The 13,585-nt window shown below is 44.3% G+C and overlaps 1 protein-coding gene across 2 annotated transcripts in view; it reads left to right on the top strand.

The window, feature by feature from the left end:
- Ptprb (protein tyrosine phosphatase receptor type B) overlaps positions 1 to 13,585 on the top strand; it is a 113,150-nt gene that overhangs the window by 87,424 nt on the left and 12,141 nt on the right. For both annotated transcript variants that reach the window (XM_028877960.2, XM_028877959.2), the window contains 10 exons: positions 2,398 to 2,504; positions 4,562 to 4,661; positions 5,494 to 5,577; positions 5,674 to 5,691; positions 5,806 to 5,887; positions 6,467 to 6,557; positions 7,252 to 7,328; positions 9,078 to 9,212; positions 10,698 to 10,820; positions 11,203 to 11,366. In XM_028877960.2, coding sequence (XP_028733793.1) covers positions 2,398 to 2,504; positions 4,562 to 4,661; positions 5,494 to 5,577; positions 5,674 to 5,691; positions 5,806 to 5,887; positions 6,467 to 6,557; positions 7,252 to 7,328; positions 9,078 to 9,212; positions 10,698 to 10,820; positions 11,203 to 11,366 — 981 coding nt within the window. The remainder of the gene's footprint in view (positions 1 to 2,397; positions 2,505 to 4,561; positions 4,662 to 5,493; positions 5,578 to 5,673; positions 5,692 to 5,805; positions 5,888 to 6,466; positions 6,558 to 7,251; positions 7,329 to 9,077; positions 9,213 to 10,697; positions 10,821 to 11,202; positions 11,367 to 13,585) is intronic.

Here is a 13,585-nt window from a genome sequence, read left to right as displayed (position 1 = left end):
AGGCATGCAGGCAGACATGGTGCTGGAGAGGTAGCTGAGAGTTCTGCATCTGGATCCTCAGGCAGCAGGAAGAGAGCGTGACACTGGGCCTGGCTTGAGTGTTTGAAACTTTAAAGCCCACCCCCAGTGACACACTTCCTCCAATAAGACCACACCTACTCCAATAAGGCCACATCTCCTAATAGTGCTACTTCCTATGAGCTTATTGGGGCTGTTTTCATTCAAACTACCACACATGGGCTATATAGCAAGTCTGAGCTCCAACTAGGTACAAAAAACCTGTCTCTAAAAGTCAAAAACGAAACTAAACCAACAGTTGGCTGCTGAGTAATATAGGGGTGGGGGGGCACTAAGTAGATGGTTCTGTTGGTAGAGTCCTTGTCAGGTAAGCAGGAGGACCCAAGACTGGTCCCCAGAACCTACATACAAAATCTGGGTGGAATGGTTGTATGCTTGGGATCCTAAAACTGAAAAAAAAAAAAAAATAGTGATAAGCAATTTATTCTAGGGTTCACTAGGGTTCAGATAGCCTAGCTGGATCTGCAAGCCCGAGACTAAAGATAGACACTATCTCAAGAACAACAGAAACTCACAAGGTAAATAGCTCCTGGGGTTGTCCTCTGGCCTCCCTACAGGCCTGCACACATGGCCATGCACACCTGCACACACCTGTACCTGTACACACACGTGTGGAAACACTGAACAAAAGAGTGTTTCATTCTCTGGATGGAACAGAATAGAACAAAGCAAGATGTCATCATGCCGTTCAGAATGACATACAGCTTAAACCTTAGGAACTGTTTATTTCTGGAACTTTCCAGGTAATAATTTGGGGCCACAATTGACTCTGTAACTAAAATGGCAGAGGGTGAAAGTGTAAGAGGGGGCTGCAGTACTACATTTCACAAGAAGAGCAAATAAGAAACTATGGATGATTATGTCTGGACCAGGACCACCCATCTCCCACAACATACCTGTCCTATCCACAGTGGCTGCCAAGGCCCCGGGGGAAAGCCACACCATTCGAGCTCCAACTCTGCTGCTTTCTAGCTGTATCATATTGTAAACAGCATCCTAGCACCCTAGTCCTTGCCTTCCCCATCTGCACATCATCACAGAGTTGTTCTGAAGGGTCATGGATGTGACAGATCAGAGCTCTTTGTGTCTTATCTGTGATTCCCATTCATTTACAATAGCTCATGTCCTACCATTTGCCCTCTGACCCCTCACTCCATCAAGTTCCCTGTGGCTGGCTCTCCTACATCTCTGAATCTATGAAATTCGTTTTTACAATCCTTTGGGATGCTTTCCGCTCTTCTCTGGTTTGCTTATAATGCCCACTCAATCTTCAGACAGCCCCATACCATACCTGCCAACTACAGAGTAGGTTATACTATATAACTACTCTCCCCCGGCTTCATTGACAGCCCCTAACCCTACATCCTTCTAATCCTGCATTTCTCCATGGCTTTTAAAATCCCTCTACAGAGTTAACTTGCCCTCTTTGCTAGACTTCAAGGGTCCAGGGTAATGGAGAGACAGATATGCCACTGGTCATAGAACAGTTCGGCAAGTACTTGGCGCGCACACACACACACACACACACACACACACACACACACACACACACACACGTGTCCATTGAGTGTTTATGATCAGAGGAATCAGTCAAGATGAATCCTGAAGAGTTGCAACATTCTTTTAGCTTCATCAACTTACAGCATATATTATATATATATATATATATGCTTTCTAGAACTCACAGCATATACATTTGTTTTCTAGAACTCAGCATGCTTATTTTTTTTTTTTTCTGATACATTTGGTTCAGTCCTGTGGAGGACAAGCTTGGCAAAGAATACTTGGTAAGAGGAAGTATAACTTCTCAAAGCACATGGAAGAACCACATATTAAATAAAGAGCCTCATGTAGTCAGGACTCTGCCTGTCTTAAGGATAATCACCATAGTAACATTTGAAGTTGTCAGTCTCCTTCCCCTCCTCCTCCTCCTCTTCCTCTCCCCCGGCCCCCTCCCCCTCCTCCTCTTCTTAGAATTCCATGTTCTTTCTTTATCATCAGACACATTGTATATATAGGCTTACTGTCAGATTTCATCTAGGGGTTTGGGGTCTGGGATGATTGGGATTTTGTTTTATTCCTCTTATTATCCCTGGCTCCTAGAAAAGTAGCCTGCACACTGCAGGGGCTCAATAAGTATTTGATGAGCAAATCAGTGAATGATTGCATGAACCCATGTCTATCTGGTCCCATAATTCATCTTAACCCTGTGTGCGTAACGACCAGCCACCCACCCTGTTTTCCCTTGAGCTCACTTTTCAGCCCATCCTATTCTGCTCAGTCACTGGTTTGCATTTAAATAAACTTGTTTTCTTTCAGAATCAGCATCCGGGCCTTTACACAGCTATTTGATGAGGACTTGAAAGAGTTCACAAAGCCTCTCTACTCAGATACATTTTTCTCTTTGCCCATCACCACTAAGTCAGGTAAGGCTCCTTTCCATCCACCCATGCCTTCTCCAGTCATCTACAAGAGCCTTTAGTGGGGAAGGATGGTGACTTGCCTGATAGTGACTGGGTATTTATTTTCTCTTGGATTTTAATCTCCATGTGACCACGGATTGATGTGGATCAGAGGGATTACACCAGGTTTACAGAACAGACTGGAGGGAGATTAGTCTTTAAAAGAAGGTGGAAATACATGATGTTTTTCCCCTAAAAATGAATTTTTAAGTGAATGAAAAACACCAATATTAAGAGCTTACACAGGTAAAACTATAAATTGGCACAAAGGGCACTCTGTTGTAGGAGGGACAGAAACCATGCATATGGAGCTGGTTCTTTGTATCTACAGGTCCGATACTGTGAATCAGGAAAATAGATTCAAGAAACAAATATGTGTTTGTGTTAATTATAAACCATCTTTATGCCATTGTTCTCCAAACAATATAATCTACCGAGTGCTACCACAGCATCCACAGTGTATAGGCATTGTCCGTTAATCCAGAGGTGCCCTACAGCAAACAGAGGGTGTGCGGGTTATGTGCAAATGATACACCACCATTTAGGCAGGGGGGGGGTCATGGAAGCAATCACCCTTAAACACTAGGGACAAGTGTCCATGTCAAAGAAGTGGGGAAGAAAAAACGCTAAATATTAATTATGATATCCAAACATAGAGAAGCAAAAGGTGATTTTTGTCTTCCTTTTTTATGTTTTCTTTTACATCATTTAAAATCTTGGGCTAGTGAAAAGCCTCAGTAGGTAAAGGCGCTTGTGATGATAGTTTCATAGCTCCCGTCCCTTTGTGCTTTGATGCCATCATATCCGAGCTTCCCTTGTCTGGGGTGCTGCAGTGCTCAGCCTTTTGGTCTGAGGACATGGTGTTGGTCTCTCCTGCTGCGTGATAAAGGATGGCCCCACCTCACAGACCTTCCTGTCTGTTTCCGGCAAATCCGAGGATAACCTCCTTCCTCTCAGGCCAAAGAAGGATCAGCAGCTAGCTAAGAGGATTTGGATGTGTCTGGCTATAATTTACTGTTGAGTAGAGACCTTTGCAAACATGATTCTTTCTGATTTGAACTACTGTTATGCAACAGAAAAATTTATGTAGTTCAATAAAAGAAGATGCTAAGCAAATATTCAAAGCAGAATCATAAACACATTAAAAGGAAAATGACTCTGTTGATTTGATGAGTAATGTAGATCAATGTAGAATAAACAGATCTAAGGTCTAAGAGTGGAGTTCCCAAAAGGGGCTATTCCACAAAACTAAACAGAAGAGGCAATATAAGAAGGCTTTTCAAAGAAAATACAGACAAATGACTCATAGCACTGAACACTTAAAAGTAAAGATGTATGGACTGAAGGGTAAAAACTGTGTGACTCACTGGGCCACACTGCAAAGCTTTCATGATTTCTTCTTCTTCTTCTTCTTCTTCTTCTTCTTCTTCTTCTTCTTCTTCTTCTTCTTCTTCTTCTTCTTCTTCTTCTTCTTCTTCTTCTTCTCCTTCTCCTTCTCCTTCTCCTTCTCCTTCTCCTTCTCCTTCTCCTTCTCTTTCTCTTTCTCCTTCCTCTTCTTCCTCTTCCTCTTCCTCCTCTTCTTCTTTCTTCTCCTCCTCTTCTTCTTTCTCCTCCTCCTCCAGTTTTGGCTTTTCTTTTAAATTTTGTTTTATATTGAGAGGGGGGGTTGCAAGGGCAGAGGGCAGATGTGAGGGGATGGGGAGATGAGTAGGATTGGGATGCAGTGTGTGAAATCCACAAAGAGTCAATACAAGAAGTGTGTGGGGGGCGGGGGGAAAGCTATACATCATCAACTCCCAAAGTTGATAAACTTACTCTGGAGCCAACCTGCCTATAACAGGATGCAGGTAGCTCTTTCCCCTCAGCTGCCTCCTCATAGCCTTTGGATAGTCAATACCTCACTGTGGGCATCTTGAAGGGCACGAATAGCAGTGTTACTTAGCTTTCATAGCTGTCAGATTGGTTCCTTACCACTAAATTTTCTCTCCTTTCATTTGTTATTTCCATCTGGGTGATCTCAGAGCCCTTGTTCGGGGTCATCGAAGGTGTGAGTGCTGGCCTGTTTCTAATTGGCATGCTGGTGGCCCTTGTGGCCTTCTTCATCTGCAGACAGAAAGTCAAGTGAGTACAAAGTAAAATGCCTTCAGTGATGAGGCTCACAAATGTAGAGCTGCTACAAAAAAATGTCCTTTAGCCTAAAAGGGGGGAAATAGTTTTGTTTCTCCAGGTTAAATCACTGTAGTTTCCTCAGTAAAACCAAGAGTCAAACTCTGAATCCATGACTCACGGTTCTCCGGGTTTCCTACGCTGATGAACTGGGCCCTCACCAACAAATGAGATGCCATCAGTAGATCTCTTTGCCTATGAAAAAAAATCCTCCTGCACAGGCAAGACAGTTGAGGTGCATATCCTCATGAAGACAGGCTTTTCCAAACTGTATGCCTGCGTGCTTTTCTGAAATACCCTAAAAAGTATGACTGGCATGAGCATCTTGAGATTTACCAGCCACCCTAATTTCAGAAAGAGCGAAACAAATGAGAAAGCCAGCCTGTGCTTTCCAGTACCGGGTCCTCTTCTGCCACTGGTTTTTTTTCCAGTTTGTCTTCTCCCCTGCAGCTGTATCTGGCATCCAAGGTTTTCTGCTTTAGGGGACTTTCTTAAGGAAAGTTTTATTGAGTGTGGGAGGCAATTATGACCTGTAGCCAAACGTCAGGAGACAAATCTTTCAGTTATCCTGGAGATGTGTTCCTGAGTGGGCAGGATGACTTTATTATGTTGTTCCGTCTCTGCTTCCTCCCCCAAAGAGATGTTGGCTGAGGGCAGGCTTCCATGGAATCCGAAAATTCCACATTTGCCCAAGTGTGCACAGCCTTACCATAAACGGGGGAGGGGAGCGCCTTGTACCAGCCAAGTAACATAATTAGAATAAAGAAATCTGTGTCCTATGTTTTAGCCATGGCCGGGAAAGGCCATCTGCCCGCCTGAGCATTCACAGGGATCGGCCTTTGTCTGTCCATTTGAATCTGGGCCAGAAAGGGTAAGTGCCAAAGTCTCCTTTGCTCCGTTTACTGAAAGATGGCATTCTGCGAGATTTGCTAACAAGGCCTCTCTTTCTCTTTTGTCTGTCTTACAGCAACCGGAAAACTTCTTGGTAAGAGAAAACGTATTAATGAATCTGCTTTTGAAACACAACCCAGGCTGGTGATAGCACGCTCCCTCTTTCTTCAGTAACTTTCTTTTCCTTTCCTTTTGTTTCTAATTACAGCCCCATAAAGATAAATCAGTTTGAAGGACATTTCATGAAGCTGCAGGCGGACTCCAACTACCTTCTATCCAAGGAATATGAGGTACGACGCAGGCCCAGGGAAGCCTTTGCACCCGGTCTGTAGAATTCACTCTTGGATGTTACTCTGAAGTCATGGTTAGGGTGCTGACGGTCTCAGGAGTGCCTTGTGTCTGAGGCGGCTCCCTGAACAGCGTTCCACCTGTTCTCAGAGGCCAGTTTGAGCTTGAAGCACACAGCAAAGCAGGACTTTCTGGCTCACTAAAAAAGGATGAACAAGTTTCAATGCAATGCTGTCAGTTACTCAGCCTGGACATTTGCCTGTCTGGGAAACAATGTAGTGTGGAAAAAGAGTCCCCAGGCTTTGAACACGGTCCTCAGTTTTGCCATGCGTGTGTCCTGGAGCATGGTATTTATCATGTTTAAGCCTCCTCTGGAGGTTGGCACTAGGGGCACCTCCCATGTAGGGCTGTGGAAAGGATCAGAGTTTCCAGGTGTTCCTCTGGAACGCCAGGTGTTCGGTGAACTGTAGCTCATGTGCATGTCTTTACGTTATTATGTCTCTCAAGGGCTGTCTGGGCTGCCTTCTTTTATTTTATATTCTCCAGATGCAAACTCTTTTTTTTTTTTTTAAACCTAACAGGACTTAAAAGACGTGGGTCGAAACCAGCCATGTGACATTGCTCTCTTGCCTGAGAACAGAGGGAAAAATCGATATAACAACATATTGCCCTGTAAGTTTTGTGTTGGGACTTATGGGGCTATCACATAAAAACCGTGTGTGTGTGTGTGTGTGTGTGTGTGTGTGTGTGTGTGTGTGTGTGTGTGTGTAGAATAGCTAGATAGGTATGCCCTTGGGCTCCAAATGATTTTAATAAGGAATATTTCAAATACTCCCACCCTTCTCTCACAAGGGTTAACAGCCATTTTAAATTCTGGTTCTGAGAGGACCAGTTGGCATTTCCCTTTGCTGTTCTTACTGTTTTTTCTTGGAGGCTCAGAGCATGACCAAAGTTAAGAGCGGGGCTCTGACTGACTCACTTGGGTTCACTTCACAGTCTCTAGTCTGCAATTTTTCAGAAAAGCCGCCTGCCCTGTTAGGTAAAGCAATTGAAGGTGGTTTTCCTAGCTAGTATTCAATCCAGAAGTGAGAGAGAAGGGGCCGCTGCGTTGAGCGAGTGTTGGAATGTTGCAAAGGAAACCACAGATGGGACTTCCCATTGTCTCCTGCATCCACTGTTTATGTGGCACTTATGTCACATGCCCAAGTTAGTTACCCTGTCAGAGCCCCAACTACTGAACAGAGATGGAACACTATTCTTGAGGCTGCTGGGATCAGAGGTGAGGCAATCCAATACCACATTGCCTACATGGGAATACCATTCCGTGTAGACACTGCAGCCAATCTTCCAATGTATCTCCTTCCAGATGATACCTCAAGAGTGAAGCTGTCCAACGTAGACGATGACCCATGCTCTGACTACATCAATGCCAGTTACATCCCCGTAAGTGAACGCCCGGGTTACGGTGCCCAGGATGAAGCTTTAATGGCAGTCACGCAGGACATGCCACACCTTCTGAGCTGCCCCACGGTTCTGTCTAGAAACACTTGCAAGATTTAAAAGACCGTGTCTGGTTGCCATAAAATAGAGGCTGTTGGCTTCCATCACTGCTGAACCCTGTTTTTCACAATGGCCATGTTCGGGTGCAATTCTCATGACCCCAGGACTAGTGTTCAAAGACTGTTTTCTTTCTGGGACCCTGAGATAGGTCATGTTAGAGCTGCTTAAGGGAGATGCCCCCCATGGCTAAGGCTGCCATGCCAGAAGGGCCAACCTCTTGTTTCTTGGACTTTTGGAAACCACACACACACTTGAAAGTTGTGTTAACTTCTGGGATCTGATACTGGCTTGCATCTTGCCAACCTCCCACATACAGCACAGGGAAAGATTCTTTAAAGGTCAAAAAAAAAAAATCCCAGATCTGAATTCCACTTTTGTCCCTGGCTGGCTTCATGACACAGCAATGAGTTCTGCTACCTCATTCCTTCTCCAAAACATTAAGAAAACATCTCAAACTCTCGTCTATACATTCAATACATGCTAACCAATTAAGTGATAACTATAATCCAAACACTGAGCTAATTAAAGGGATTGTGTCTCTAAGAGAACTGCTGAAGAGCCAAGACCTTGAGGAGTCACAAGCCCGTGTCATATTCACCACACCAGAGCAGCGTCTCCTATGTGAACAAACATCAGCGTCACTCACACTTCCACATCATCCGTTCTATCTAGCAGAGATAGGGAGAGCCCGGTATTTCGCATTTCTAACAAGCCCCTGTGGGATCCCCTTCCCCGCCAGCCCGAGGACCACAATGAGTAGCAAGAGGCTAGAGGTTACCACAGAGCGTGGAGAAGGAGAATGTCACACCCGATGGAGAGGGAGATGAGAGATGACTTCAGTCAGACAGACAAGGTGCTAAGGATAAATAAAGATTAGCCAGATGAGAAGCAGTGTGTGGGTGGCTGGGTTGTGGATGGCAGAGACGATGTAATATAGAGATCTTGAGCAAAGGCAATGAGAAATGAGCCTCCACTAAGACTTAAAATTCATTCTGGAGGGCTGAAGTGAAGAAAGAATTAGTGGAAATATCCAGGTCACCATGGTTAGGATGAAGTCAGGTCTGTGAACGTCCAGACCCGCTGCACACTATCTGGTAGTGACTCGAGGCATCAGTGGCTCATTTTCCATTAAGCTTCCTTTGTATGGTATCTCTTTCTGAATTATTGTGATGTCAATTATCCAAAAAGAGCAAAGTCAGTCCTTTTTAGTTTACACACACACACAGGTACACACAAACACATAAAAGCACACACAGACACATATACACACAGGTATATATAGACACATAATACATACACAAAGGCACACAGACACAGACACACACATGGGCACACACAGACACACAAACACACGCAGGGGCACAGAAGCACACACAAACAAGAGTAAAATTGTTTTCTATATTGTGGCTGGAATCCTCTATTTGCCTTTACAATAGACCCCGCTGATAAAGAGGATGTGACTTTAAACAATGGTCCCATGTCCCCAGCCTTGACACTTTTATTCATATCTTACTCTCCCCTCCGGGGGTCCTGGCAGAGACCTCTATACCTTCTAATCTGCGAGCTTACTCTTTGTTTACAGTTCTGAAGAGCCCATTGTTTCTGACTCTCCATATTGTAAACTCATCACAGGGTAACAACTTCAGAAGAGAATATATCGCCACGCAGGGACCGCTTCCTGGCACCAAGGATGACTTCTGGAAAATGGCGTGGGAACAAAACGTTCACAACATCGTCATGGTGACCCAGTGTGTTGAGAAAGGCCGAGTGAGTAAACAGTCTTCCTGCCTCCCCTGCTTTGGTTTTCTGCTGTTGTTTTGATGGAATCCTATCCTCCCTCCCCATCCAAAGTTACACCCACAGAACCAAGAAGAGACCCTGGGAGAAAGCTGTTAGGGAATTAAGCCACTTGATTATAAAGCAATCTGGATCCTCTTTTAAATTCATGGTCAGACTTTTCGTTCAAAGCTGTTTGCGTGTGAAGCCTGGGATAGTTGGAAGTAAACATGAGTGGGAAGCATGTCTGACCCCATGTATGCTCTGTCCTTCAGAGTCTGGGTAGGGGAGAGACCCTACTAGAGTCGAGGGGCCTCTCAGGAGAGAAGTATTTTAGGCTGTATGGCAGACACAAAGTAAAATATCTATTTGAAAAACAGATCTATCTATTAATAGCTATCTATTAAAACCTCTTATATTTATAATCCCCGTTTATAATCTTCTATATTATCTGGCTAGTTTGAGGATTAAAAGAGAGACTAAATATAAAGAGCTTAATATGTGTATGGTAGATTTCCAGACTATCTTCAATCACCCTGGTTAGCATAGGACCCTTGTCTTTCTCTGCAAGACTACCCTTATTAGATAATATTTATATGATATATGTAACTACAAATATTGATGAAATGACTAGAATATGTCCATATCCATGTAAACAGAAATTCAATATACATATGTAACTCTATCTGCCTGCCTCACCATATACACTAAAATAAAAGCGATATTCACTGTATTTGATACCCAAGTCTACACACAGAAATACAGATATATATTTATTGTCAATGAATGTGCATCTTAAAAAATATATCAATTTTAATTAGTATGTTCCATAAAACATAATATAAAAACAAATACTCAGAATCTCCTTCCTCATCTCTTTGTGCACATAAATACAAGTTTAGCTGAAAGTTCTAAGTTCTCAGAGATCTCTTGGGCACATGTCCCAAGTAAGGAAAATGATAAAAAAAAAAAAAAAAAAATGACCCAACAGGGCCAGGAAGACAATGCCGTCCTTTGCTTGGGTAGGTCTTTCTTTCTTCAGAAAGAACACTTTTCCTTTCTCTTTGAAGTTCTTGGGGGTAGAATCCTAGGCATTGTGCATGCTGTGGAAGACCTCTCTGCCACTGAGCTATGGCCCCAACCCAAGAACAAGAGATTTTTAAGTCATTGTTTATCAGTCAGTGGGACCAGGACACTGAGGAAATCATTCAGAAAAAAAACCATAAAACCCAAAGGTGAATGAATCTAAAGGTGGGGATTGGGACTTGCTTTGGGGGACAGTCTCTTGCTATCCCTTAGAACAGCAACTCAGCTTTGTCACTGGCCACGAACAGATTAATAGAAAGTAAACTATCAAGTTGCTTTAGCAGCTGATCCTGGATCCCCAACTCAGGAAGGGATGTGAAGGACAGAGACTCCAGATGACCTCACTGTCATGTTTCCAGACTTACTTTTTTCCTGTCTGTTCTCTTCTAGGTAAAGTGTGACCATTACTGGCCAGCAGACCAGGACTCCCTCTACTATGGGGATCTCATCCTGCAGATGGTCTCAGAGTCCGTGCTACCCGAGTGGACCATCAGGGAATTTAAGATATGCAGTGTATGTTAGTTTCCTTGACTTCATTTTAAAACCCAACTTAGAAGCCAGGTACTGTGGTTATCTATTTGGAATCCCAGCATTTGGGAGGTGGAGGTAAGAAGAAGTTCAAGGTCGTCTTCAAATACATAGAGAGCTTGGGGCAAGCCTGGGCTACAAGAGATCCTATCTCAGGAAAAGAATGGGAGGGGAGGAGGGAAGGAGGGAGGCAGAGAGGGAATAAAAGAAACAACCCAACTTACATAGAGGAGACTCTGTGAATCCTGCTTTTCCTGGTTTGTAGCCTGTAGTTTCAGACCATGAAAACCTGTGCGTGACACAGTTGTCAGAGTCCTTGAGTTTTTCCTCAGACGTCCCCCTCATCACCTGCTCTCCACCCCTGCAGGAAGAACAGTTGGACGCACACAGACTCATCCGTCACTTTCACTACACGGTATGGCCAGACCATGGAGTCCCAGAGACCACCCAGTCCCTGATCCAGTTTGTGAGGACTGTCAGGGACTACATCAACAGAAGCCCGGGGGCTGGGCCCACCGTAGTGCACTGCAGGTATGAGCAACCTGAGAGGTCGTCAAGGTGGAGGTGGCGTTAGTAAGAGTCCACAGCAATGCAAAGGCGCACGGCCCAGGAGGTTTCTCCATGCCAGCCAGGCTGCCTCACCCCAGAGGAGTGCATCGTGCTCTTCTCCCTCTCCTAACCTCGTTCTTCTTCACAGTTTCCAGTTTCTTCACCTCCCACTTCGTTCTCCTCCTCACTCTCTTCTTATTCTCTTTCCTGCTGCATGAAATAGAGAATCCTTAAGTGACTTCCACACCCTCCATCCTGGACCCCATCTCACCTTCAGTCCAATGTCTCATCACTTCCTCTAGCCAAGAAGTTGACTCTAGGAGTTGATTCTTTTGTTTTGCTTGCTTCTAATTTTTAAAATTAACTTTGTAGATTATCATACAGACCAATAGGTTTCCTTATCACAGTTCCATACCTGTATGTCCTTTTTGTGCGTTTTCCTCCCCCATAGCCCTCTCCCATACATCCTGCTTTCCTCTGATGGGTTCCCGCCTTACCCCCTCTGCTTTCACATCACGTGTATTCCATTACCTCTTCCTCCTGAAGAGGACTGTCTCCCCTCTCACGGCCCCCTTTTCTAGTTACATTACACACACACACACACACACACACACACACACACACACACACACACTACATGAGTTACTTTTTTGTTGCTGAGATAAAACACCCTGAACAAAGCACCTTATGGGAGAAAGAGTTTCTTTGGGCTTATGGTTGCAGAGGTTGTGAGTCCATTATGGCAGGAACAGTATGGCAGCCAGCAGCAGCATGGCAGCTGGAGCGAGCAGCAAGCTGAGAGCTTACTACATGTTGAACTATAAGCAAGAAGCAGAGAGCGAATGGGAAGAGGGAAATGACGATTAATACTCAAAGCCTACCCACAGTGATGTACTTCCTCCAGTAAGACCACACACTCTAAACCTACCCAAAGGGTACCACCAACTGGGGACCAAGTGTTCAAATGCCCGAAACTGTGGGGAATATTAACCACTCAAACCACCTCATGTGAATTTTAATCTAGGTCTTGAATAAAAGAGAAAACATGTCATTTTTTTCTTTCTGAGTCTGGTGCACAGACTTATTCTTGCTTCCTGCTGTTGTTTTGTTTTGGAGACAGGGTTTCTCTGTGGTTTCATGCTATTTTTAACTCCTTGATATTGCTTTCTCTCTCCCCCACCTGAAGAAGCCTTATCCACCTATGGAGCTCACTGCCCTGGACTTTCCTCCAGGTCTAGTAGCATGATCTTGTCCACTGGTGATGCTATCATAAAATACTGCAGAGTGAGTGAAGGGACTCAGTACTGTGGGGTGCTCCCCTCTGGAGCCTGGATAAGGCACAGACAACACCCAAACACTGATTTCCCACAAAAAGAGATCCTTCACTAAGCAAGGCAGAGAGACAAGATGGCTGAATCCGAATTGGATAGAAACAGCAGCAAATAGCTTTGAAAGTGTTAATGTTAAGAGGGAAAAGGGAAAAAGGGGAAGGTCTGTGTTAGCATGAGTTAGGACATATTGGTAAGTTCTGATGGGGTATTTTAATTGGGATAGTCAAAATAATGAGTTTTGATTCCTGGACCTTGGAGTTTTGATATTGGACCTTGGTGATTAGCCTCAGGGATGAGTCACTGGCCAAACAAGGGGCTAGGCCTTGGTGCCTAGCTTCAGGAATGTAATCTAACACTTCAGCAAAGAAGGAAAAAGAAAAAAGGCAAAACCTGTGGGCGCCATGTTTGCCAAGCTAGGACCTATGTTTGCCATGCTCGGGGCCCTTCACTGGGTGATTTATAAACAACAGAAATGTATCTTTCACAAATCCGGAAGCTTCAAGATCAAGCCACAGACAGATTGGTGTCTTATAGGGACCTTGTCTCTGAAGCTGTGTGCCCCTCCAGAGAAGAGAAAGCTGTCCTCACATGAAGGCAGGAAGGCAAGGGACAGAGGAAAAGGGACCTCGCTAACTCACTCCAGCTGTCTGTAGCCAGTTTTTGCCCTTAAGTTTCTTTTTTTTCTCTTGACTTTTCTTTGTTTCAGTTCATCTGTCCATAAAGTCAACTTAACAAGCCATCTTCCTCTCTCTGGGCAGCCTGGTATTTAGCTAATTAATGTTGCAGCACACTTGGACAGCCCTCCCCGAGTGGCACTGATAAATAATGGGCGGAGAATTGCAACAGTAAAATAAATGTCAAATGTGTTTA

This window comes from Peromyscus leucopus, chromosome 18 (assembly GCF_004664715.2).
Source record: "Peromyscus leucopus breed LL Stock chromosome 18, UCI_PerLeu_2.1, whole genome shotgun sequence".
NCBI classification, from domain to species: domain Eukaryota; kingdom Metazoa; phylum Chordata; class Mammalia; order Rodentia; family Cricetidae; genus Peromyscus; species Peromyscus leucopus.
Note: the sequence above shows the minus strand (reverse complement) of the source record. Positions and strands in the feature narration are given on the sequence as shown.